At 29.2% G+C, this 25335-nt stretch overlaps 6 protein-coding genes and 1 non-coding gene across 8 annotated transcripts in view; 4 read left to right on the forward strand and 3 right to left on the reverse strand.

The window, feature by feature from the left end:
• Positions 1-5963: 5963 nt before the first annotated feature.
• On the forward strand, positions 5964-7610 carry LOC107067391 (soma ferritin). Its single transcript, XM_015322843.2, has 3 exons — positions 5964-6272; positions 6403-6627; positions 7147-7610. The coding sequence occupies exons 1-3, from the start codon at positions 6174-6176 to the stop codon at positions 7330-7332; spliced, it is 510 nt and encodes a 169-aa protein (XP_015178329.1). The 5' UTR covers positions 5964-6173; the 3' UTR covers positions 7333-7610.
• Positions 6872-6943, forward strand: TRNAA-CGC (transfer RNA alanine (anticodon CGC)). The gene has a single exon. It is a non-coding gene; the product is annotated as a tRNA-Ala (tRNA).
• Positions 7611-7849: 239 nt separating the features above from the next.
• On the forward strand, positions 7850-8846 carry LOC107067374 (soma ferritin). Its single transcript, XM_089177132.1, has 3 exons — positions 7850-8038; positions 8162-8353; positions 8435-8846. Exons 1-3 carry the CDS (start codon positions 7850-7852, stop codon positions 8717-8719), a joined length of 666 nt encoding a protein of 221 aa, XP_089033258.1. The 3' UTR covers positions 8720-8846.
• Positions 8847-9018: 172 nt separating this feature from the next.
• On the forward strand, positions 9019-17551 carry LOC107067390 (uncharacterized). Of its 2 annotated transcripts, XM_089177125.1 has the most exons (8): positions 9019-9629; positions 9841-13679; positions 13782-14971; positions 15095-15373; positions 15504-16259; positions 16342-16478; positions 16749-16809; positions 17289-17551. In XM_089177125.1, the coding sequence occupies exons 1-7, from the start codon at positions 9404-9406 to the stop codon at positions 16802-16804; spliced, it is 6483 nt and encodes a 2160-aa protein (XP_089033251.1). In that variant the 5' UTR covers positions 9019-9403; the 3' UTR covers positions 16805-16809; positions 17289-17551. The 2 variants fall into 2 exon arrangements, with proteins under 2 accessions (XP_089033251.1, XP_015178328.2); XM_015322842.2 differs by having other exon boundaries at positions 16749-17551.
• LOC107067373 (uncharacterized) lies at positions 17060-18233 on the reverse strand. Its single transcript, XM_015322820.2, has 2 exons — positions 18008-18233; positions 17060-17900 (listed from the first exon to the last, which is right to left on the reverse strand). Exons 1-2 carry the CDS (start codon positions 18223-18225, stop codon positions 17666-17668), a joined length of 453 nt encoding a protein of 150 aa, XP_015178306.2. The 5' UTR covers positions 18226-18233; the 3' UTR covers positions 17060-17665.
• A 254-nt stretch (positions 18234-18487) lies between these two features.
• LOC107067389 (uncharacterized) lies at positions 18488-20444 on the reverse strand. Its single transcript, XM_089177128.1, has 3 exons — positions 19473-20444; positions 18880-19097; positions 18488-18784 (listed from the first exon to the last, which is right to left on the reverse strand). The coding sequence occupies exons 1-3, from the start codon at positions 19654-19656 to the stop codon at positions 18488-18490; spliced, it is 699 nt and encodes a 232-aa protein (XP_089033254.1). The 5' UTR covers positions 19657-20444.
• A 155-nt stretch (positions 20445-20599) lies between these two features.
• HnRNP-K (Heterogeneous nuclear ribonucleoprotein K) overlaps positions 20600-25335 on the reverse strand; it is a 71519-nt gene continuing 66783 nt past the window's right edge. The window contains exon 12 of the mRNA XM_089177126.1: positions 20600-24548. Within this exon, the coding sequence (XP_089033252.1) occupies positions 24521-24548 (28 nt within the window). The 3' untranslated portion in view covers positions 20600-24520. The remainder of the gene's footprint in view (positions 24549-25335) is intronic.

The raw sequence follows: 25335 nt of genomic DNA on the forward strand, positions 1-25335 counted from the left end.
CTATCTCTCCCAACAACAACAAAAATGTTAAATTAATAAGAAAAAAAAAACATATGACAATTCTACGCCAATGAAATTGACAAGGCTTCCCGTAGGGGTAGCTAAGGATTAATCCCGTTTACCTCGAGCAGATTTAAGGCTTCTTATGCAACTTTACGTTAGGAAGAATCTACGCTATTGGTCTACGAATGTATTTTCTTTTTTTTTAACTTTCAAACAAAATAATATCCTTTAATTGTTTTTAATTATTTAGTTTTGCACTGTCTTCTTGTTCAAACGAATAAAATGTTGATCATATTTCTTTTTCCTTACAGTATTTGTTTATAAAAAATGTTACAGAATAAAATCAGAAAGGAGGTAAAGTTTTTTTTTTGTGTGGCGAAACAAATGTTCTTAAATGTTTTCTTAACTTTTTTTAGAAACTTTTTATAGGCTTGTAATTTAAAAAAAAAAACAAAAAAAAAAAAAAAGATGAAGCTGTAATTGATTTTTAAAATCATTGAAAATTTGTCAAAAAAAAATATTCAATGATATGCATTGAAATTGATATTCACATAGGACGAGTACGAAACATAGAATATAAATTATTGATAAATAATTGAAAAAAAAACAGCAAAAGTTAGATCTTATTAATAATGATTTCTTAATTAGAAATCTCAAGTTCGTTTTGTCAACCCTCCTGTCACGTTACACCCAATCTTTTAGAGCTGCCGCGTGGTTCGTTGCCCACTGTATCGTATAACCGATTCTATACACAATGGCGTAGGAAATTAAAATCTTATTATATTTTACATATGAAATTATAAAATTGTAAAAAACAAATCACGAAAAGATTGTCAAATCGATTTCATCGTTAACATTTACAGCGTTAAACGTTAATACATATACAATTATTAATTTCAAGAGGAAATAAAATCGAAGAAGAAAGAAGAACAACAACAACAACAACAAACAACAAGAAGAAGAAGAAATAAAAAAAGAAGTATAAAATAGGCAAGCCGTCTTATGTTTCTGTCTTATTTCATTGTAAATTTGCGATATGAAATATGACATAAACTTAAGATGGGTACCTATGTGATCGACGAACTTAGATTGGATAATTCAAATGGATAATAATATCACCAAAAAAAAACCAAGTGTAAGTAAGAAATGTTATCAAAAATTGAACTATAACGCATTGACCACCATGGCCATTGGTTGGTCACCTGTGATCACCATTTGCTCTTTCAATGGGACTACGAGTATCATTCGTATATCGTTTGATATCTTATTTTAAAATTGTGACCTCTGCAAGAAAATTGATCAAACTTACATACGTGGTGGTCAACGCTATGAAAGATTATTTACTATTTTATATAATTAAATATGACTAAAAAAAGATGTATGAAATTGAAGTGACAATTGAATACGTGAGAATAGAAAAAAAGTGAAACATGATTCAAAAGGAGAAGAAAAGGTTTGAGTAACCGTCAGTGGAGAAGAAGCAGGTTGGGCCAGGCAGACGGACGAAGCCTGAGCCAAGGGTGCTAAGCCCTGAATCCTAAAAAGTGTTTGGAGCTTACTCAGCTAGTGTTACCCCCTAGTGTACCCCTCAAACCCTCTTTCCATATTGGCAGGGACGTAATGTGTCCACTCTGACGCATTCCTATCTCACCTTGCTACGCTTTCCTTATACTCCTTCTTTTCTTACATCTTATAGAGTTATGATCTAAGGGATGAGATAAACTTATCATTTAATTATATTAAAAAAAAAATAAAATAAAAATCCTTTTCATTTATGCGTATGAATGCGAACAGGATTATTATTAATGTTATATTAATTAGGATTATTGGAACATATTTGTTTGTATTTTTATATATAAAGGATTTATTTAATATTACGTGTGTATATATATATATATATATATATATATATATATAATATATTATGTATGTGTATCTATTACGAACAGATCACATAATCGTGTTATAATAATCAGAAACTGTAGACGAGTTTATTTATAGTTTAAAGATCGTTATAAGTTTTCATTCTTTCTCTTCCACTGTTTTCTGTCCTTGTTTAAAACTAATGCAAATAATGAAACTTAAATCGTCAAAGAAAGAAAAACTAAATCAGAATTAATATTTATTTCATGGGATACAGTAGGAAGAGAAGGAATGCAATAGAACTGTGCCAGAGAAGGAAAAAGAAGGAGGAATAAGAATGAGAAAAGAAGAATTCCATGAGTTAGTGTCTCTGCACAGGCAGGGAGCACAGGCAGGGAGCACAGGTATGAAAATTAGGTCGTCCTAATGCCGGATCCCACTATTTACCGAACGGGGTAATTGCTTCACGTCGGTATGTATGTGGGGTACGTTTTAAGGATTCACCTCTTCACAATATCATTAAACACTACCACCAACGGCACCACTGCCAGACGGCATTAGTCGGGTCAGAAGATAAATAAACTTATATAATAGTATTTGGGAGAACTCGTTTACGCGATCAACATTGAAATATAACTAAATAAATAGATCAAAATCCTATAGAGATTCGTTGTAATAAAAAAACAAAACAAAAAAATAGATGATAAACTATCCTATTTTAATAGATGATAAATTTATCTTATTTTAATCATGTTATTATGGAATAATATAGCACCATCAAACAAAAACGAAATCTCATATATATATATATATATATATATATATATTGAGACTTGTTTAATAAATTAAGAAATAAAAATCATTCAAAGTGATCTTATTTTGAATGGATAGAGATCTTTCACATGTGGAAGAAACAAGTAAAAGGGGTTGGTAAAAATATAGATAGTAAGCGGATAAAGATGAAGTGAAATAAAAATTGGATATTCGGTATGTATGATGGAGCGTGTGTGTCAGAGCTATGCGATTCGATCGTGTCTGACTTCGGTTAACGCAAATACGATTTTGTTCGTAATACTGGCTATGCCCTTATTTCCGAAGAAACACGTGTCTTGCTAGCTTAAAGAGGAACAATCATTGGTCCCCTATTTCTAAAGCCATACTTTCATTGGCCAATGGATTAAGTAACCACGTGGTGTGTTAGTATATAACGAAGGGTGAACTAAGAAACTAACGGCAGTTGTGCTTCAACGGTGCAACGGAAATAAACGAGTGCGAACTCACATATTATTTTTTTTTTTTTTTCATCGATTATTGTTCGTGCAGTGTCTTTTCATGACTTTACTGTCGTCGATTTTTTAAGTGCCACACCATTTCTAAGTCTCTTGCGATATTGAAATATTTCAGTTTCTTTCGTCAGGGTCGCACCAACGTTTTGTCTTACTTAGTTTCTTTCTATTTGATTACTGTTATTTTGTATTATTTTCATTTTTAAGGGATACGATAAAGTTTGTGTCACAAAAGATAAAGGATACAAATTTGTGAGAAATTTTCTAATATCTATCGTCATCACGCATCACGTGAATTTTCACGTTGGATTTTCGATCACCAATATGGATCGTCGACAAGGATCCTTCTTGGGATTGCAAATGTTCCAATTTGAAAGAAAGGGAGGGACGCAATGGAAACTTTCGAGAAAGAAAAGAGGCTACGAGATGTACGATCTCTTATTTTCTTCCTTTGTTAAATAAAATAATAATATTAGATAATACTAAGGATACGGGTAGATAATAAAAGAAGGGAAAAGAAAAAAAAAAGAATAGAGGATAAAAAGAGTTTGGTAGAAGAAAGTCGGTGAGATATGCAAACGACACTAGGTTTCTAGTAAGTCCAGCATATATACTTTGAAGAGAAAAGAGATCGAAACTACTGAATTTTGTATTCGAATTGAAACGTTCTAGCTTAGCTATGCAGTTGCCAGCAGATGTCCAAGCACCCACAGCTCTAGTATTTTACCGACTTACTTTACTTATTTTAGCAAAAAGAGAAAAAACGTTATCGCACTATATACACGCGCATAACTAATATCTATGCATAAATCCTATCTATAGTTGTCTAACATTTTTCTTTGCCGATCAAATATCGGACACTTTTCAACAATGTCTATTGCAATTGGTACCTTAGCTATTTTTCATATATAATGTCCGTGATCGCGTTGTTAAAACAAAGAGAATAAATAAAAAAAAAAAACAAAAGTAGACATTAATATCGTCGGTCTTTTAATGTTGAATGATGAAAAGAAATGTTACAATTGTTAAAACAAATGTTAAAAAAAAATTTGTTGTTGTATATTCGTTCTTTTAATCATAGGAATCGATCGAATGTTAAACGATCTTTCGTTTCTCTAAATTCTAATTTTCTAAATGTTTTATAAATGATTGTTGTTATAGCTAAACGAAAGATCGATAAAAACAATGATATCACAGACGCGATCAAGGAACACTATTGGACCCCAGTGTAGCTGCTGGCCACTGCACAAGATTAGACATAAGACTCTTGTGCGTGTGACAGCGGCTATGATGGGGCTTCCACGGAACATCAAGGTCGATACGTCGATGGAAATGTGCTACACTGCTATACTATCGTAAGAGAACCCTAAAAAACTTTTGACTGAAGTTTTAATCACCTTTATCATATTGACGACTTCTTCGACAATTTACTTTGACGCAAGTTTCTTTCAACAAGACCAAAGATTTGTCATGCAAATTGATCCTTTATAATTATTGATGATATTCAATATCTTTAGAATTAAAAAAAAAAAAAGAAAAGTAATTTGATATTTCGACGTCGACCTTTTGATTAGAAAAAAAAAAAGAAGGATTAATAAATCCTGTGGGAATATAATTAATTGTCATTTCGAAAGTTATGTAATAATTCAAAATTTTCTTTTGCAGAACATACTGGGATAATTTATTTGGATGATAATGTGTCGTCATGGTGTATGATATTATTAAAATTTATAATAATTTTATCAAGTGTTAGTTGAAAATATACAGTTTTGTATGTAATTTATATGTTTTTAAATAAAATACATATAATAATCTCTTAGATAGATTATTATATTGAAAATAATCTCTGAAGTTGTATCATTTGTTTAACCAACAAAATATAATGTTATAATGTATGATTGATAAAAATAATAAAAATATAATTTTCAAAGTACAATAATTTCACAAAAACAAAATTTACTTACCGAAATAACACTGACATTTTCTAATAATTCTGTCTTTTGATAATAAACACGAAAATAAACTTTAAAAAACTGTACAAGTGTCACACAATTGAAAAATATTTTATGTTAGTTAAGCGAACTCTAGCGGATATTAGAATAATTAAACGCGTTGCTGCATTATCGACAGAAACGTCTCTTTTGAATAAATACCTTCTAATATTTGTAAAATACTGAAATATATTTTAAATTACTTTGTCTGATAAATGTAATAAAAAAACAAATATTTTGATCAGTTAATATCAATTTCTTCCTCTTTTTTATTAACAAATCTTGTAACATTCGTTTATAATAAAAATATATGTATTAATATTATTTCCAGGATAACCAATAGCATCACTCGTCCTACAAGAATCCTCGAACACGATTGGCCAGTAAGTAAAACATATCTAAACCAATCATATTCAATACTAAAAGAAATAATAAAGTTCAAGACAAATTATATGTCGTATTGAAACAATACACTTGTATTAACATTAAAATTTAAACGAAAGTCAGAAAAAATCAACGAATAAGGGGAAAAAAGATATCTGTATTGTTTATATTTGTTTTGAAAAACGAATCTCATTTTAAAACAATTGAAATAATAGTATACAATTTGATATTCGATATGAATTAATGTCTCTCACGATAAATCTTTGAATGTAAACAAAATTTGTTTATTTTCGACAAAATTTTATCAACGATAAGTATTTATAAAATTATAAATAATATTTTTCAATCTTGAATTCCCGCTATTATTAGTCTTACACTTGATCGCAGTGCTATACGCCACTGGTTATTAAATTGTATACATATATCCTTAGATATCTGCAGCGAACGCGCAATAGCATACAAACGTTCATCCATCCTGCAGTTCATGCGTAACCTCGTTGTATAATATCTTTAAAAATATATACAACCGTATATTACAAACTTTCGTGAGACGAATTAAATAACCTTAAATTATAAATAAATTATATATATATATATTATTTTCAACAGACAATTAAAAGGTCTAATAAACAAAATATTTCAAATCATGAGTGTCGTAAAGCAAAATTTTCATCTAGACTGCGAAAATGGAATAAATAAACAAATCAACATGGAATTGAATGCAAGTTACGTCTATTTGTCTATGGTACATAATCAATATATTATATGCTTTTTGTATAAAGATATATTTTGTATTATTTTATCGAGACAAAATTGTACAGCGAGTCCGTTTCTGTCAACTTCGGAGTTGTTAGGACATTATTGATCATTTTCAGGCTTACTACTTCGATAGAAGCAACGTTGCTTTGCCAGGGCTACACAAATACTTCAAAAAAGCATCTGACGAGGAACGTGAACATGCCATGAAATTTATGACGTATCAAAATAAAAGGGGTGGCGATATAATATTAACGAACATCGACGCACCGCAAGCAAACGATTGGTTATCTGCAAAAAATGCCATGACCGAAGCTTTAAATTTGGAAAAAAGAGTAAACGAGGTATGTCTCTTTATTTATTTAATTATATCGGCTATATACTTTCGATATAAACTTTTACATAAACATTTTCACATATTATTACTTTGTGTTTTTTTTTTTTACGGAGAACAATGTCGGTGTATCTTTTACAAGTTTATTTTCACATGTGTTAGTTAATTTAATTAATGAACATACGTTAATATCACGTACACTTTCAAAGTATTCTATCGTGGTTAGTTCAAGTTACACAGATTTCTTAGAAACAGGGGGTGTAACTCAGTGGTAGAGTGTCCGCTTCGCATGCGGAAAGTCCTGGGTTCAAATCCCAGCTCCTCCATAATCTTTTTTTGTCTTTTTTTTTATTCAATTCAATTGATCAATTAATAATGACAACATTTTCTATATAAAAAATATTAATATAATTTATTTATATATTAATTAATACACAAATTTATTTATCAATTTCGAATATATTATTTTTTATCCATTCTCATCTTTTTTTTTAATGATTATATTTATAATAATGCATTTTATTGTTAGAGTTTATTGGAATTACACGCCATTGCTTCAAAACACTCTGATGCCAATTTTATGGACTTTTTGGAGACAGAATTTCTTCAAGAACAAGTGGATTCCATCAAGAAGATCGCCGATTATGTTACTAATCTCGAAATGGTTGGAGAAGGTCTTGGAGTATACGTGTTCGACAAAGAAATGATAGAGTGAAACGACAGCGTATATTTTTTTCTACGAGTTATCTTATTAGATCATATTATAAATAAATTAAATCAAACTTTCGGTTCATCTAGTATATATATATTTATATGTATGTATGTATAAATGCATATGTCATTGCTATCTGCGATTTTGCGACGTACAACAAAACAATGCTAATCTATATGGCTTTCCCTTTCATTCTCGATCGAAACCATAATCGTTTAAAATGAAATTTATAATAGTATGTAATAGAAATAAAAATATTAAAAAGTACTAATGTAAGGAAACAGATGTTACAAAGTTAATTTGACACAAATGTCGAGGATTAAATTTATTTAAAAAACAAATATGTTGGCAATGTTGCGAAGACGCGACTGTCTATGTAAACTTCAAATTAAAATATGTCTAATTAAAGATAACCAATTATTTCGAAAGTAAGTTATCAAATAAATCGTAATAAATATAAATATATATAATTTAAATTATTATTCTTTATTTTGGATTAAATTTTAGTAACTTTTTAAATATGACTACAAAGATTTTGAAAGAAAATTCAAATAAAAATTCGCTCGACGACAACGCCATCTGTATCGATAAACCAATGGAATGGCCGACCGGGAAAAGAAGCCATTTCAAATTTCACGAAGAAACTGAAGCTGCTATGAATAAACAAATAAATGCTGAATTTAAAGCTTTTTATTATTACTTATCTATGGTAAGAAAATATTATATTTTCCAGTGCATTTGATGCACTTTGCATTTAAATTATACATTTAATAAACCTAATCTTTATTTTATTTTTTTACAAACATATCACGAATGAACGTACACGAGAAAGGCCGCATATTTTGGGCGCGTAGACGTTGCATTGCCAGGTTGCGAATCATTTTTTATGCAAATGCATCAAGAAGAGCACGAACATGCTTTGCAATTTATCGATTATGTTAAAATGCGTGGCGGCCAAATAGAATTGTGTCCTATTTTACCACCAGTTGATCCTGATTGGAAGTGCCCCCTTCGTGCATTTAAAGTAATCTCGAATAAATAAACGTACATTAGTATAAATATAATATTACATTTTTAATTACATTTACAAATAATCAAATCTCAGACTGCCCTGGGGCTTGAGTTAGAAGTCAGTGAAAAATTGGTCAATGTAAACGCAACAGCTGAAAAACATGGTGATTTAAATGCAAGTGATTTCATTGTCACAGGTTTTATGGAAAATCAAATGAAAAGTGTCAATGAAATGGCAAGATTCGTAACAATTTTATCAGGCATAGGGGATCAATCATTGGCACGTTTTATATTTGATAAAGATTTACTCGATAATCATGTATTGTCCGAATTTAACGTTTTTAAGAAAAGACCACATTCAAAGATAGATCGAAAATAAAAGATTACAGTTGTTTATCTTTGATAACATTTTGTTACGTAGCCATTTATAACCTATGTACACTTGTAATATAAATACATAAGTCATTATACATATTAATAATAAAAGAAATATCATCATTTATATTAATATCGTAATAATCTGTGAAAAAAAAAACAAAAAATAAATCAATAATAATCGATAAAACAAAATAGAATGTTACTATATACAGTAACATTTAAAGTTGGAACACGTAGGATATTGGTAGCCATGTTTTTTAGGACAATGGTACTAAAGAAAGCACAAGTAAGCGTGAATCAGTTTATGCAATAAAAGCGGGGGAAGAGTGGTGAGATATTATTTGAACAAATATAAGATTATAAAATTAGTTAGAGTTGCTTTGGATATATATATATATTAACGTTACAATATTTACAATAGAAATTTGAAATAGATAATAATTTAAATGATATTACGCGTATAGCCTTGAAATATAAGTTTAACGTACGTTACACAGTTTTTCATTGACGCGTAGTTAACCTTACTTTTTTTCTTTCTGTCTGTCTGTCTCTCTCTCTCTCTCTCTTTCTTTGTCTCTCTTGTCGTCAAATAAATTTAGATATTGCAAATTTTCATTAATCATTTTTTGTTAATCACGGATGGACCCCTGTAATTATTATTTATATAACGAGGGTAAGTTTAATAATGGCTAGTGACTTATCAAGTGGATGTAACGAATCTCTCGAAGTTTTGGATGAGAAAGAGGAAGGTGAAATATCTTTGGAAGATGTGAGCTCTTCCGAGGAAGGGCACATTAGTTATGGATATGGGATCAAAATTGAAAAATGTATTAATTGTCTTTCCACTCAACGTTGTGCGCCATGGTGCACTTCTGCTAAATATTACCATCACAAGAGTTCTAATAGAAAAGGTAACAATTTATTTTCTTATCTTTTTTAAAATAGTAAATATTCTTCTTAAGTCTATGACAATAATAAATTAAGTGATTTATCTTTTATTTTAAAGATAGTACTAATGGATAATTAATTGATACATTGATTTAATATCCACTGTAAATTTGTGTATTATTTATCTAATGAAATAGAAATTTCTTTCTTGTTGTTTTTTTTTCTCTCATCAAGATACGGTCCAAGAAAAGGAAAATAGACATTATGCAAAAGATTCAGGATCAGCAGGAGTCAAACATTCTGTCTCAACGTTACAAGAAAAAAATGACGATCTTGTACCTATTTCTAGTGATAGCGATATGGAAATTGTTGGTCTTGCGGATAATTCTCAACAAAAGCATTCTATGCCGAGATATAGAAGTAAGAAAAAGAAAAAAAAGGAAAGGAATCACGTTTCCAGCACCGATAATGATAACTTGGTTTCTTCGTCCTCGACGATAAGTGTAGTTGTAGGAGAGACTACGTTAAAACATGACAATGACAATTCTAAAGTAGATCGTTTGTCAAGATCTCATCGTAGAGATTTAAGTCCATTGCATAGGAGATCAAGAATAAGTAATAAATCTCCAAGTAGAAGACGCAGATCATCAACGTGGTTCAAAATGCCTTATAGAAAATCAAAATCGCCCATCATGCGTAGCAGATCGCCGGTGGTGTTGAGAGAATCACCACGTAGACTTAGATCTCCAAAAAGATCCGTACACCGATCACCTAGTAGCAGAGCGATATCAAAAAAGATGTCGAAAAAAGAACAGTTGCCTTCGTCCGATGCTTTTAATGACAATGCCTATGGCGATGTAAATAAATTATTAGAGAAAGTAAGACTTTTAGATTCTATTAGAGTTCGTGTTCAAGAGGAAAATGTTAAAAGTAAAGAACACTGTCCGTCATTGAAAAAGAAATTGTCGAATATGATGAAAGGTAAGTCAGACAATAACGATAATGTAACTAATTTTACCAAAGAGAAGATGGTTACGTATATGAAAGTGAAAAATGATGTCGACGACGAAGAGGATTTAGCATTGTTGAGACAAAAAGCATTAGAAACTAAACAAAAACGTAACGAGAAAAACAATGAACAACAACAGATCAAAACAGAATCTGAAAGTAAAACGTCCAGTTATGTCAATGATCATAACGAAGAAGATTTAACATTACGTATGTTAGCATTACGCTCTGCAGTATTGAATAAACATAAAAATAGAGTAGAAAGAGGGATAAAGACTAAAAAACATGATAGCTCCTCTATTTCACGTAGTAAAAGTCCATTTGATCAGAGCTTTTTGGATAGTATATCTATACCTGGTGAAACACATGTTGATTCGTTGCCACCACCACCACCAGCTGCTACTGAAATGCTTTTTCCTTCTAATGAAACGATGCATACCGAAGATATGGAACTAGATACCGATATTGAACAGGAAAAAGAAAAAATGCCATATTCTCCAACGGACAATATTACCAATGATATACCAATAGACACACACCTTTTAGGAATGCAAACATCTGATGTTTCGTTTATTAATCTTAACAAAAGAACTAATGGTTCACCTTTCGATAATACAAATAATCAATTGGAACACGGTGCTTTAAGAACAGGTATTATTGAAAACAAAAGCTATTTATCGAATATGATTAATTGTGCAAATACTGAAAGTACATTTTATGACATAAATACAGATGCTCCTTATTCTCCATCTGATTCCATTGAAACTAGCAAATCTGATGTTATTACTGCTAAACAAAGTAACGAATACATTTCTACCTCTCAATTCAGTGTTACTCATGGTAATATGACTAACGACATATCTAGTACCAATGTAAATGTAAATGATATGGCAATGGATATTAGTATGGGTCAAGAGAGACCTTATTCACCAACCGATGCTCCTATATATGACCCTGATCTATCCCAAACGCTTCCATTGACACAAACATCTTTTTCAAAAACTTCAAACAATTTAATGTCATCAGCAATGTACGATCATTCTTATGAAAATGTGAATATATTGAAAGGAGAAAATCAACAGGAAAAAGAACAAGTTAACGAGATGGAGAATTTAATAACAAGAAATCAAAATGATTCTTCGCATTTCTTTGAAGAAGGTTCTTCTTTATCTCCCAATGATTCAATGGTAACGATTGATGATCTTTCAAATGCAGACCAAGTTGATCCAGAAATATGTTTATCTTCAAACTTGGGAAATAAGGATAATATGAATAACAATCCAACTGACAAAGTTACGAAATTAACTGAAGAACCGCTCTATATGCATGGTGTTCCAGATGTTACCAAAGATATCAATAAAATTCCTACTCTTATTAATAAAACATTGGTTCCTGCGACAATATTAAAATCAAATAAACAATTGCAGCAACCATGGCCTATGAAAAAGCATGAGAATTATATTGAACCAACATTTAAAAGTGCCGAAATGCAACCTATTCCAATGGATGTTAATGTCAATACAAAATTAACCACTCAGTTCAAACCTATGAAGCTTACGTCTGTTGTAAAAAAACCACAAACAATATTAACTACACCTGTAGCATTTAAAAATTGTTTAAGTGACGAGAGTATAACTGAAGACACTCATAGACTTTCTTCATCAAAAGAACAAGAAACTAGTTCTAATACTTCATTGAATAAGTCAGAAATAAATGTTCTTAGTAATATTACAGATGTGTTACCTAAGAAAAGGAAACGTGAAAGAAGAAGAAGAAGTAAAAGAAAGAATAATAATAGTATTGAAAATATTACAATAACAATTTCTAATGAAAATACAAAGAAATTGGAGAATAATTGTGGTGCATCGGAAGAAACAAATGTAACTGTGACGAGTGTGGAAAGTGAATTACCATCTAATGATATTCACAAAGAACAAAATAATACATCTGATGTAGCAATTCTCAATGATTCTGATAATGTGAAATTAACTAAATTGAATCAGGAAAGTCATTCACATTTATCTAATAAAATAGAAAAAGATAATAATGTACAACATCTTATAAATGTGGAGAGCAATAATAATTCATCGCTTAATGTAGTAGAGAACAGAAATAAAAGAAGACCAAGCATAGACGAAGATGAGGAAGAATTAAGAGCAAGTTTATTAGCATCATTAAAACGTTCAAAATCTTCCGATAACAGTTCTTGCAGTATATCTTCGGTTACTACAACTGCTACATTATCATCTACCAGTAACGTTCCCCCAGTTATACAGAAAGTACAACAAATGGATATAGCAATACCCACGTATCAAGTTCAAAGTCCTATACCCCATTCATTATCACAATCCACAATTGTATATAATCCTGGAGATGACAAAAGTCAGCAGGTTAATTCTGTGTCAATACCATCATCCACTGATATCGTAAAAGAAAATGTTAGTGGCAATGATACGACGACGGCTTCTCGTTTAACATATATGACAAATTGTAATAAGAAAAGACCACTTCCTTTGTTAAAAGGTCCAACTAAGAAGTATGTTAAAAAGGTCTCAATTCCTGCAAGTACAAAAGTTGTTAATAATGCTAAAAAATACCAAAATACAGTAGTCCAAAAGAAATTAATTTTACAAAAAACAATATCTAATTATAAAGCTGACAAAATGTTAGATAATAAATCAATCGTTAGTATAAGGCCTTGTGAAAATAAATGGATAAGTAATACAAAAGTCATATCTTCAGACATGCAACGCATTGTGATAAATTTAGGATCTGACTCTGAGGAAAGTGATTCGGATTATGAAAGATATCAAAGTAATTCTATTTCTATGTCAAATTCGAATAAAGTAGAAAAACGTCCGATTTTAAATATTCCTACGACAGAATTTGAGAGAAGTGTTGATCAATTTTTAAGAGATGTTAGAAAGAAACAAGAAACTGCAGCAGCTAGCAAACACATTACTACTACTACTACTATGGCTTCTTCGCATAAAGTAACCAAAAAGAATGTGTCATCCGGTACGTCAACGGAAAGTAACATGTCCTCTTCTGTTCATACACCTTCGGTAAGTGTATTGTATTATTACATGGTACATTTGTGCACACATACATGTAAATCAAATATTAGAATAAGAATGAATTAATTGTTTGTGAAAATAATTTTGTAGGCAGTGCGACATCTTCCAGTATCACAGCAAGAAGAGTATCGTCGATTGAAACAACAAATTTTAGAACGTGAAATATTACAAAAGAAAAGGACTGCAGAAAGTGGTACTTCTAAGACAACAAACAATATTAATAACACATCGTCACATTCCACAATGTCTGATAATTTAAGCAAAGAAGCATTGCCATTGTCTAAAGAGAATCCAGTTGGATTTGAAAAGACTCAAAATGTAAATTTAAAAATATCTATCAAAAATAATAACGAAAGAAATATCGAGGTGATTAAAAGGAATACAAATTCATCTTCGACATCTTCGGTTATTATAAATTCTGAAAAAAAACCACCTTTGCAAGTGATTGTTTCAAATCCATCTAACGCACGAACGTCGTCGAACGAACAATCATCCGATCAAAGTAATCAAATGATGAAAAAAACAACAGAAAGTAATCAATCGTTGATGGTGAAAAGACAAATATCAGAAAATACAAATCCACAAGATAGGAAAAAGTGTAAAATAGCAAAACAACCTTCGTTGAAAGTATTAACCATGGACGAAGTCAATCATAAATTTATACAAATTCAGATAAATCAGCACGAATCTGATAGGACAATAATGATAAATAATGAAAAAAAACAAGATGATAATAATGTAAATAAAAAGAAAGATGATAAAATTGATGTTGACTTTGGTCAGAATCATGCCAAAGAGGACAACAAAATGATTAAAGACAATTATTTAGATACTTCTTCTTGTACTGTCTCGAAAGAAAATGAACAAGAAATGAGCAAAGACAAGGATCAATTAATTATGGAAGATATGAATAATTTGGACACATTGAATGTAGATTTATCGATAGAGGATGAAAATGTACACAACAAAGAAATGTATTTAGAATTAAAGGATCAATTATTACCACCTACGTTGGTACAAGATGATGAAACAGCAGAAAAAGATAATAATACAGATATAAATGTATCCAATATTATTGAAGAAAGTAGTCATGAAAATGATTTAATATTAGCGACAAATGAGATAGAAATAAATGAGATGCAAGATTTCGAAGAATTGAAGAAAGAAGAGGAAAATATAGAAAAGGATGTCACGGAAGAATTAAATTCTCTTGTTGATAGTCCAAAGATGGAAGAAGGACGACATTTAATAGACGCGGAATACAAATTAGTTACGGAAAGGTACAATTAATTTTGTTGTTTCTTTTTTCTTTTTTCTTTTTTCTTTTTTTCTTTCTTTCTTTTATTATCTCTAATTGTAAGAAAAGATATTTAAACAAATAGACAATTTTATTTATGATACAGGTATATGGTAGTGGACAAGCTTACTGAAATGTTAGAAGATTTACGTGAATGGAATATGGAGAGAAATTTGAAAAGAAGTTCCGAGGAAGAAATAAAAAAATTAAAAGAACAATTAAGATTGGCAGAGATTAAATTACGGGAACATGTTAATAAAATTAATAGTATAGGTCCTAAAGTAATGGATGCGCGTAACAAAATCAATAATGGAAGACGAGAATGTTTTAAATTGTCAAAAATCTGTAAAGTTTTAGGCACCAGAGTTATGGGAGAGCATTATGAGTATGAATGAACATTTTCATGATTTATATAATATTTCTAAAAAGATAACACACTTCTTGTGTATATTATTGCATGAAATTATATATTTCATTTTATTTATTTTTTTATTTTTCTTTCCCTTTTTTATTAGAATACCTACAGTTGGAAAAGATATTTTAGAGAACAAATTAAAAGAGGTCATCAATCATTCACGACAATTTTCCCAAAAGAAAGTACCATCATCCTCTGTTCATGTATCAGAGATGCATACAAATATTATTCCTGAAAAACAGACTGAACCAGAACTTGAAAATGAACTGGAATCCGAATCCCAACCTGAACATGAACCAGAATCCGAATCCCAACCCGAGCCTGAATCTGAATTCCATATTGAACCTGAACCTGAACCTGAACCTGCATTTCAAATTGAAATAGAATCCGAATCCCAACCCGAGCCCGAATCTGAATTCCAAACCGAATCGGAACCTATGGAAATAGAAACACCAATATTATCAAATTTTGTTGTAATGGAACAACAAGATGACGATCATTTTGAGAATGATAATATAATGATATCAGAAAATGATAATAATACTGTAGAAACATTAACAAATACTCAGGAATCATTGAAACAAGGGGATGGAGAAGAAGAAACGATAGAAGAAAGTAGAAAGAAGGATAGTAATCTTTCTGAAACAAATGATATAATAAGGCATGATCATTTTTACGATAAAACAAGAACGGAAGGAGAATATTGTATAAATCTTACCGGAAATAATGGAGATAGTGATATTATTTATTCAACAACAACAACAACAAGGATGAAAGTTTTACAAGAAGTCGATGATCAGAGGAGGAGACCTGTCGAACCTTATGTTTCAATGTTAACACATTTGAAACCATCAAGGTTTGTTCTACGATGTAATATAAATGGTACCCCCCATAGATGTATTTACACATTTTCGCGTTTCTTATATTTTTTTAATTAGGAACTCGAATCCTCATGGAATACTTTGTCCTTACGAGTTAATGGGAACTTGCAACGACGGAGACTGTCGATTTGTTCATCAATCTGTCATCATTTATGATCAATCAATGGAAGACAAGACGTTAAAAGAAACACAAGGTGGTTCTAATCTTTAATTGTGAATTTTAACGAGTCCATCTAATTAATGTATCATTTTATTATCGTATTTGACGCGTTTATTGAAACGTTGTTATTATTGTGTTCTTTTTTTCTTTTTACACGATATCGAATGATATCTTTTCTTCTATTTATATTCCTTTTTTTTTGTTTCTTGTTCTTGTTCTTTTTCTTTTTTCATATATTTTTACTTTTTTTATATATGGATCATATTAACATTTCAATCAAATCTATGTGCATTGAAAATTGCAGACTGTATTGATCTAGACGCGGTGCATTTTGATCACCCAAGTAGAAGCAACGCCTGAAGATGGTAAGTTTGTTGTCCCTCTCATGATGTGGAAGGAGTTTTTTTGCACAAAAATTAATTGCCATTTTAACGTATAAGAAAATTCGTATCTATAATAGAACAGAAAAAAAAGAAAAAAAAAACAAGTAATATATTTACCGTCTAATTTCAAGTGTCTCTGTTAATATTATATATTATGCATAGATATAGGGGAAAAAAAAAAAAAACAAATGAAAAGGAAATTCTTCCAAGTATCTATTTTTTATGTATGTAAAAAAAAAAAAAAAAATAACAGTGTCTCGCGCGCGCGAGTATATGTATATATGTATAGTATATATAGTAGGAACAACATATATAAATATATATACATTTATGCATCTATATTATATGAATATATGTATATATATATATATACATATTATTCATATGTCATGTATACATGTATATAAAATATATGCATAAGCTACATGACGATCACAGTGTGTTTAACGTATGCAAATAAGGAAATGATTAAAAAGAAAAGGAAAAGAGAATGAAGAAGACGTTCAATATGAAGATTCGAAATTAAAGAAGAAGAAGAAGAAGAAGATGACGGCCTATTGACCAAGTTGAGAAGATTGTGTGGAGTATCTTTTCATACTTCGATATACGTTACCTCATAATAATTAATTAATTAATTAAAAAAAGTCTTGTACCTGTGTAATAAAAATTGAATATTTTATTCCTTTCTATTATATAAATATATTTTATTAATTATCAAATATTACATGAGAGATGATATTATTTTTCTTTTTCTTTAGTACAATAATTTGAAAATAAATAACCACAAAAATATAAAATCAAAAGATTAGAAGAGAGATACGGATAATAATAATAATAATTAAACGCCATATTTGTCACCGGGAAATTCTCCCTGACTATAATATTTGTGCCAAGGTAATTTTCCATTAATACGAAGCTCATCCCAATTACGAATCCAATCGTTTGGACAAATTGAACGAAAGACTTGTTTGAACCATGTACATGCGTCATGTCCTTCTCCAAGAATATGTTCGCATCGATAAAAATCCGTATACATGACGTAACATCGTAATGTTTGATTTTGTTGTTGAAATCTTCTCGTTTTATATTGTATAAGAATTTTTTTTTTTTTTTGTAAAAAAAAAAGATTCACAATCGGTAGTTTATATTTTATTTATTATATGTAATATATAGTAGTAACCTTGGATCTAATCCGGGAGTAGAATAAAATTTCTTCTTTTGAGTTGTTCTTTTATCTTGCAAACATGGATCATCTTCGTCAACCTCGATCGTTATTTTCTTAGAAGAAGTTTTCTTTTCATTAGATGAATTGGTAGATGAAACATGATCTTTTTCTTCATTGTTTATAAATGATAATAAGAATTTATTGAAATCTTTCTCATTACTTTCCAATACCATTATTTTTAATTATAATTTTGACAATAATAATTGAATGTTAGTTTTAAATATATATCATTTAGCTTGATTGATACAATAGAGTTCTGTTGTTACATTGATCGATTGATAAAACAGTTATCTACTATTATCTTCTTGTATTAAAAATAATTTATTAAGACGACAAATTATATATATATATATGCTCGTAATTGAAATTTTTGAAAAATTTAAAAATGTTTATTAAATATGTAAAAGATCTTTTTTTTTTTTTTATAGAAAAATGTTAATTAACTTTTTCAACAGGCTCATCGGATTTTTCATTTTTCATCGGATTTGAAATTGGTTCAGAACCTTCGTCGCATTTTTCTTTTTCTTTTCCAGTCGATTTTTCAACTGTTTGTATACACTTATATACTAATTTACGAAATACACATTTATCTACATTATCTAACGTTTTAAGAAATGTTAATATTTTATTTAAAAAGACCCAATCATCGTCCATTTCCAACACTTTAGTTGACAAATATTTCATTAAAATGTCTGCATCAGTGTTCTTTGATTTGGATAATACTGCTTCATTCTAAAACAAACAAAAAAAAACACAAAAACAAAAATTGCACACAATGATCAAAATAAAAAGTCGAATAATATAGGATAAATGTAAAATTAACTTACATAATAGTCTTCGACATGCCCCTTCTGAATAATTTCCTCACTTTCCAAATTACAATGATTCCAACTATTCATAATAGGTGGAATATCTTTCAAAAATTTCAAATGTTTTTCTAATGGTGAAGTTCCAGTTTTTTCATTATTAAAATTCATCTCGAAGCGAGAACTTTCAATTAAATACATTTCCTGAATCGCCATCCATTTTGATTTTGTTGCGTGGCCTGTATATCGCGAAGAAAACAAAACAAAAACAAAAACGAAGACAAATTTAGATTTTCAAGAAGAGAAATAATTATCTTGAATAAAAAAAAAAAAAAAAAACATTTAAAACTAAATGAAAATTTACTTCACACAATAGTTTTTATTAATAAAATTTTGAATTATCTATCGGTTATCAAAATATAAACATTACATACATTGACTTGATGTTTGACACAAAGTCATACAAAGAATAAGAAGAATTTTATCGTTGATGTTATTAAATGCTTATTATATTATTTTAAATATGACGCTTGAAAAAGATTCTATGAAAATAATGAATTCGTGAATATTCATATTTGTTTGACATAATTTTTTTTTAAATAAATCTAACTTACGAATTTTATTTTGCATTTCTTCAGGTAACTCTCTATAGTTGTCTACAAGTTGGGAGCATATGTCTATCCATGTTTCCTTTCTTTTACTTCTATCTTTATAATCGTTATGTTTGGGATCCCATAAAAGACTCTTTTTTCCTACTTCTTCGATTAATCTTACCGTTAGATTTTTATCAGATGTCATATTTTCAATAGAAATATTAACAAAATGAAGATTAAAAGCAACGATTGATTATTCTATCGATAGAGAGTTAATAAAAGTACGAATGAATGAATGAGTGAATGAAGAAGCTACAAAGAAAGAGAACGTTGAACTATATTCTATATTCAGTCGTGGGTTCTATTTATAGACAAAAATAGTACGTTTCAAGGGCCCATCTACAAAGGTTCTAGAAATCATAGATACTTACTAAATTATGTTAAAGTAGTTTACAAGAAATATATTTATTTATTTATTTATTTATTTATATATTTAACAAATGCGATGATGATGCGTTAAATATTTTATACAACAATTTAAATGATTTTTTTTTTTAATTTAAAAAAGGATCGTTTTTTGATTTTTACAAGAATTTTTCAGACAAATTATCATCGAATTCACTAAGGAAAAGTATTGCCAACGTTCTAAAAAAAAAAAAAGAAAGAAAGAAAGAAAATGATTTTAAAATATAGATACGTGGAATTTTTCTATAAAAGCTTTTCATAATAGATTTCAAAAAAGTACAGTATCGACACACAAAGTTTGTACTATTAACCAGTTAAACGTGTTTGACGACTATATTCGTTATGCGTAAAAAAGTTTGTTACAATTTGTTGATTTAAATTGTAATTTTGATAACGAAAATTAAATTATATTCGTAAATTTTAATATGTTTCAAATGTTTTCATTTATTATTATATTTCATAATTATATATCATTTTTTGACTATCCAATATTTTAACAGCGTCATTTACTCTGTATTTGACGACTATATCCGTCAACGCTTGATTAACGCGACACACACCAGAGTGCGCTATGCGCGACAGATCGCCCCCACACTTAACTGGTTAATAATTAGTTTATAATTTTGTGTTATATTAATATTAAATAAAATGATGAAATAAAAAGAAATCCAATTTTTCCCCCATTTTGTTTGTACTAACGTTTATTTGACAAATAAAAAGTATTCATTACAAATAATTGTAAATTGTTATCTTATATAGTACACACATTGTGTTAAATGAGCGAACGAATGGTTCTCTCTCTTTCTCTCTCTCTCTTTTTCTCTAAATGTTTCTTCTTTCATTCACAAATTCATTCACTTTCTTTCCTCAAGCTTTCAAGCTTTTACTTTCCTCAACAATTTATTAATCATACCCTTCTTCTTATATACTTTTGATGCTTACTTTCTTTTTAATTATACGTACACACATACACACATAAAATGCATCCACAAACACATTCGGACAGATACACCACACACATGCATACGCGGCTCAGCGCACGTTCGCTTCTTCTGTTTTTTTTGTTTTTTTGTTTTTTTTTTTACTGTTCACATATTATTTTTATTTTTTCTTATTTTTATTTTTATATATATATATATTTATTTATTTATTTATTTGTATATATATATATATATATGTGTGTATGTATGTATGTATGTAGGTGTAATTTTTATCACTGTAAAACATGATTATTACGATAAAAATTGTTGTTCTTTTTACCCCTTTTAAAGGGAAACAAGAAAAAAAAAGTCATCGAAATAAAAAAACAAAAACAAAAATGCATACGCTTAACACACATACAAAATGGCGGCTTTCGTAATAAGGAAATAGTTTTGATTTTTTGTATAATCTTCTTCTTCTTCTTTTTCTTCAACCTTGTTGGGACTGTTTTCACAATTAATTGTGGGACAAGAGGAATAGGTGGTGGTGGTGGTGGTGGTGTTCATTCTAAAACGATGTGAACGATATTTTTGTTAAAAGATTATGTTTGTTTGTTTGTTTGTTTGTTTGTTTTTAGTTTTTCCAATGAGTCAATTTTTGTATCGCATATTTTTCACACTTTGAAATATTTCTTTCTTTTTTATACAATATATAAGTAGTTTCAAAAACGGATTTACTTAAAATCTTATTGCTTTGCATATTATTTATGAACAAAAGGGGGTGACGAGGGAGCAGGGAGAGAAAACAAGAGAGACAGAGAGAAGAATAAGATTTGGTGTACGCATAAGAAAACATTTTTCCAAAAATATTTTCGCAATGGAACAATTCTATAAGAGAGTAAATAGTAGTAATAATAATAATAATAATAATTACGATCTAATAATTAAGATATAATAATAATAATAATGACATTTTTCTTTTATATCTTTCTTTATGTATATTTATATATATATATATATATATATATATATTTTTTTTTACTTTTCTTTTTTTAAACACATTTTCGGTAATTGCAATAGGCTCAATAATAAGAAAAAAAAATAAAAAATAAAAATGTGATGACAGGCATGATAAAAAAGTATATTACTCAACCAACGGGTGGTTAATTAAGAAATGTCTCAAAACAAAGTACATGTTTGTTGACCCCGGCTTCGCTTCGGACAACACGGACAATTACATGTGTTTTCTGAGGCTTTCTTATTTACTGTCCATGGTAAAAATACTTTCTTTTTCTTTACTCGACGTAGGCTTAAAGCGGCAACCTAATTGTTCACGGCAGGAAAAAAATTGCCACTTTTTGCCCGGAGGAAAGAAAACAAGAAAATAATCGGAGGTACGCGGGGCGCATTCAACACAAACACGTTCAATTCAACATAATAATAATAATATCAATACAAAAAAACCATATATATATATATATATATATACATGTATATACATAAAGAAAAGAAATTAAGGAAAAGGAAAGAATATTGATGACAGAAACGATTCCATCTTTCTATAATAATGATCTTAAAGATCTATTAAAATCAATTACATAATATAATTTAATAATAATAATAATTTGTGTGTGTGTGTATGATGTATGTGTGTGTGTAGTTTGAGAATGTACTTGCGCATCCACCCAGGGGTGTCCCTGTCCCTGGAGTGTTGGACTCGCCAGTCAGATTGAATTCTAATAATAATTCTGATAATAATTCTAATAATAATTCTAATAATAATAATAATAATAATAAAATTAATATTTCTTTTTTTTTTCCAAGTCTGGCAAGCTCGTGCGCCCTTTCGTTGCCCTGAACGCCACTATGACCGAGCAACCTTATTCTGTTGACACTGCCTAGCAATTAATAATATTAATAATAATATTAATTTTTTTCTTGAGGTTTGTTAACCCGGGCCTTCAGTCTCTGGACCATTGTGCCCGAATAATAATATTAATAATAATAATAAAAATGAAAATTCTATATAATAATAATAATAATAATAAAAAAAAAATTCTATATAATAATAATAATAATAAAAATGAAAATTCTATATAATAATAATAATAAAAAATAGAAAATAAACTGTAATTCTTGTTATGTCAATTTGTAGGACGTGTGTGTGAGTTTTATATATATATATATATATATATATTTGTGTGTTGTGTGTGTGTGTTTAGTATGTAAAACAATCGGCAAAATGCACCCCTAGAAAGTTTAAGGATTCCTTAAATTTTACTTTTACGCTCTTTGGCCATTTTTTCTTTTTTTTTTCTTTTTTCTTTTTTTCTTTTTTTTTAATGCATGTAATAATATTAGAAAATATTTATCTCGAAGGACGCTAACATTATTAGGAAATGTATATTGTACGTGTCTGTGTCGTCTGTATATACATATACATAAATATGTATAATTTATGTATATATATTTGTGTATGTGTGTGTATCTTATCTAATTCATTCCAAATCCCATGTCACATTCATCGTTCTGAAGCAATTTTCAATATGAGAAAAAATTCACTCATTCTTCTTGTCCTTCTTCTTCTACTACTTTTGTTTATAATTTTGTTAATTTGCAAAATATAATACCCATTATAAAGTAGATTTTTTTTTTTTTTCAAAAAATAGGCCGATGATAACGTAAATTGTGTTTTTTTTGTTTTTTTCTTTTCTCTTTTTTTTCTTTTTCTTTTATCAATTACGCTCAATCATTATTATTATAATAATGTCTATTGTAATATTATATTTAATATTTTTTTGTTTTTTTTTTTTAAACTAATTAATAGTGATTTTTTTCTTTATGTTTTTTTTTATTCGCGTTGTTCCTTTGCTTATTAATAATAAAAAAAAAAAAAAAAACAATAATAATTCTTTTACGGCTTAAGTATATTGACTAACCATCAAATTTATCCATGTTTGGTTTACTTTACGCTTGTTTATCCTTCTTCTTTCTTTCTTTCTTTCTTTCTTTATTCTTTCCCTTTCTCTCTCGTTTTTCAAAACAGTTTATAAATGTTTCATCAATGTGTGTTCCATCGTTAGTTAATTGTCTTTTTTTTTACTTTCACATTATCGATTTTCACATTTGCCGTTTATTGTTTTTTATTTATCCCGAAGAAAAAAAAAAGTGTTTCTAGAAAAAATGTTAAAAACGCATCTTTGGCTCCCCTATCATCCCCTCCCTAGTCGCTTGTTATCCCTATCACCCCCGTGCACTTAGTTTAACCCTTTCGCTATGACGGGCGACTATGGTGGCTTTCTCCAATATGGTGCTACTGAGGTACGACGACGGGCCATTATAGTGGCTCTTCATAAAATATTGCCTATTTTACATACGACGAACATATGATGCATTTACATCACATCAAATATCACATTATGGATGAGTAACTTCAGTGGTTTGTTTCTTTCCATTAAACTTAACGTCGTTAAATATCAACAACAAAGTTACTTAAAAATAAATCAATTGCAATTTCGATGGTGCACGTATTAGCAGCAGCAGCAGCCCGTACAGTAGAAAAGTAGCACCGTGGAAAATACGCTCGTAGCGAAAGGGTTAAATTACGGTGTTTTACTGCTTCTTCAATTCCACCTTATTTTTCCTATCTTTCTTTGTTTTTTTTTTCTTTTCTTCTTATCTTCTTTAGAAGATATCTGCATTCTCATGTACGCTAGAACAAAAATGACGAAATAATATTAATTGCAGTTCAATAATGTAGTATTATTTAAAGTAAACTTAGACAAAAAAAATTAACACAATAAGTATCCAGTAAACAAGGGTTGTTTAATTTTAGGAAATGATGATTTAGATGTACAAAGTTAATACATTTAATATAAAGGGTGTGAATACTAGTATTAACACAATATTGTATTATTCAAAATGATTTTGTTCAAATTGTAAAGTTATTAACGTTTCACTATTCATCCATGTGTATGTTCCATTTACAGGTATTGTTAATTACAGCATAACAATCGCCGGAGTTAAATTGTTACATATAGATATATATATATAAAAATACTAGGGGTGCCCCGGCACGCGTTGCTGTGGCTCACAATTAGTCCGATACGCACGTCTTTAATTCCAAAATTTCAAACTTTTTCGAATAAGCTGTAACAATCTAGACCGTTTTGATGAAAATTTGTATTAAAAAATTATTACAATATCTAACGTCATCTCGAATATCGACTCGAATATTTTCTATAACTCGAATATCGACTAACTTCAATCTATAAAACTTTTCGCATAACAATTTATAAATGAACAATTAATTAAATAAACAATTTAAATTGGATCGAATTGTAACGTTAAACCATTAACGAATCCACCTTAAGACACACACAAAATTTCATTAAAATCGGTCCATCCGTTTTAGGAGGAGTTCAGTGACATACACACGCACAGAAGAATTATATATATATAAAGATATACAACAATGATTAATTTGCAAGTTGTAGTTA

The sequence above is a fragment of the Polistes dominula genome, unplaced genomic scaffold (genome assembly GCF_049000335.1).
Source record: "Polistes dominula isolate Pdom_NZ unplaced genomic scaffold, Pdom_raw_medaka contig_20, whole genome shotgun sequence".
NCBI classification, from domain to species: Eukaryota; Metazoa; Arthropoda; class Insecta; order Hymenoptera; family Vespidae; genus Polistes; species Polistes dominula.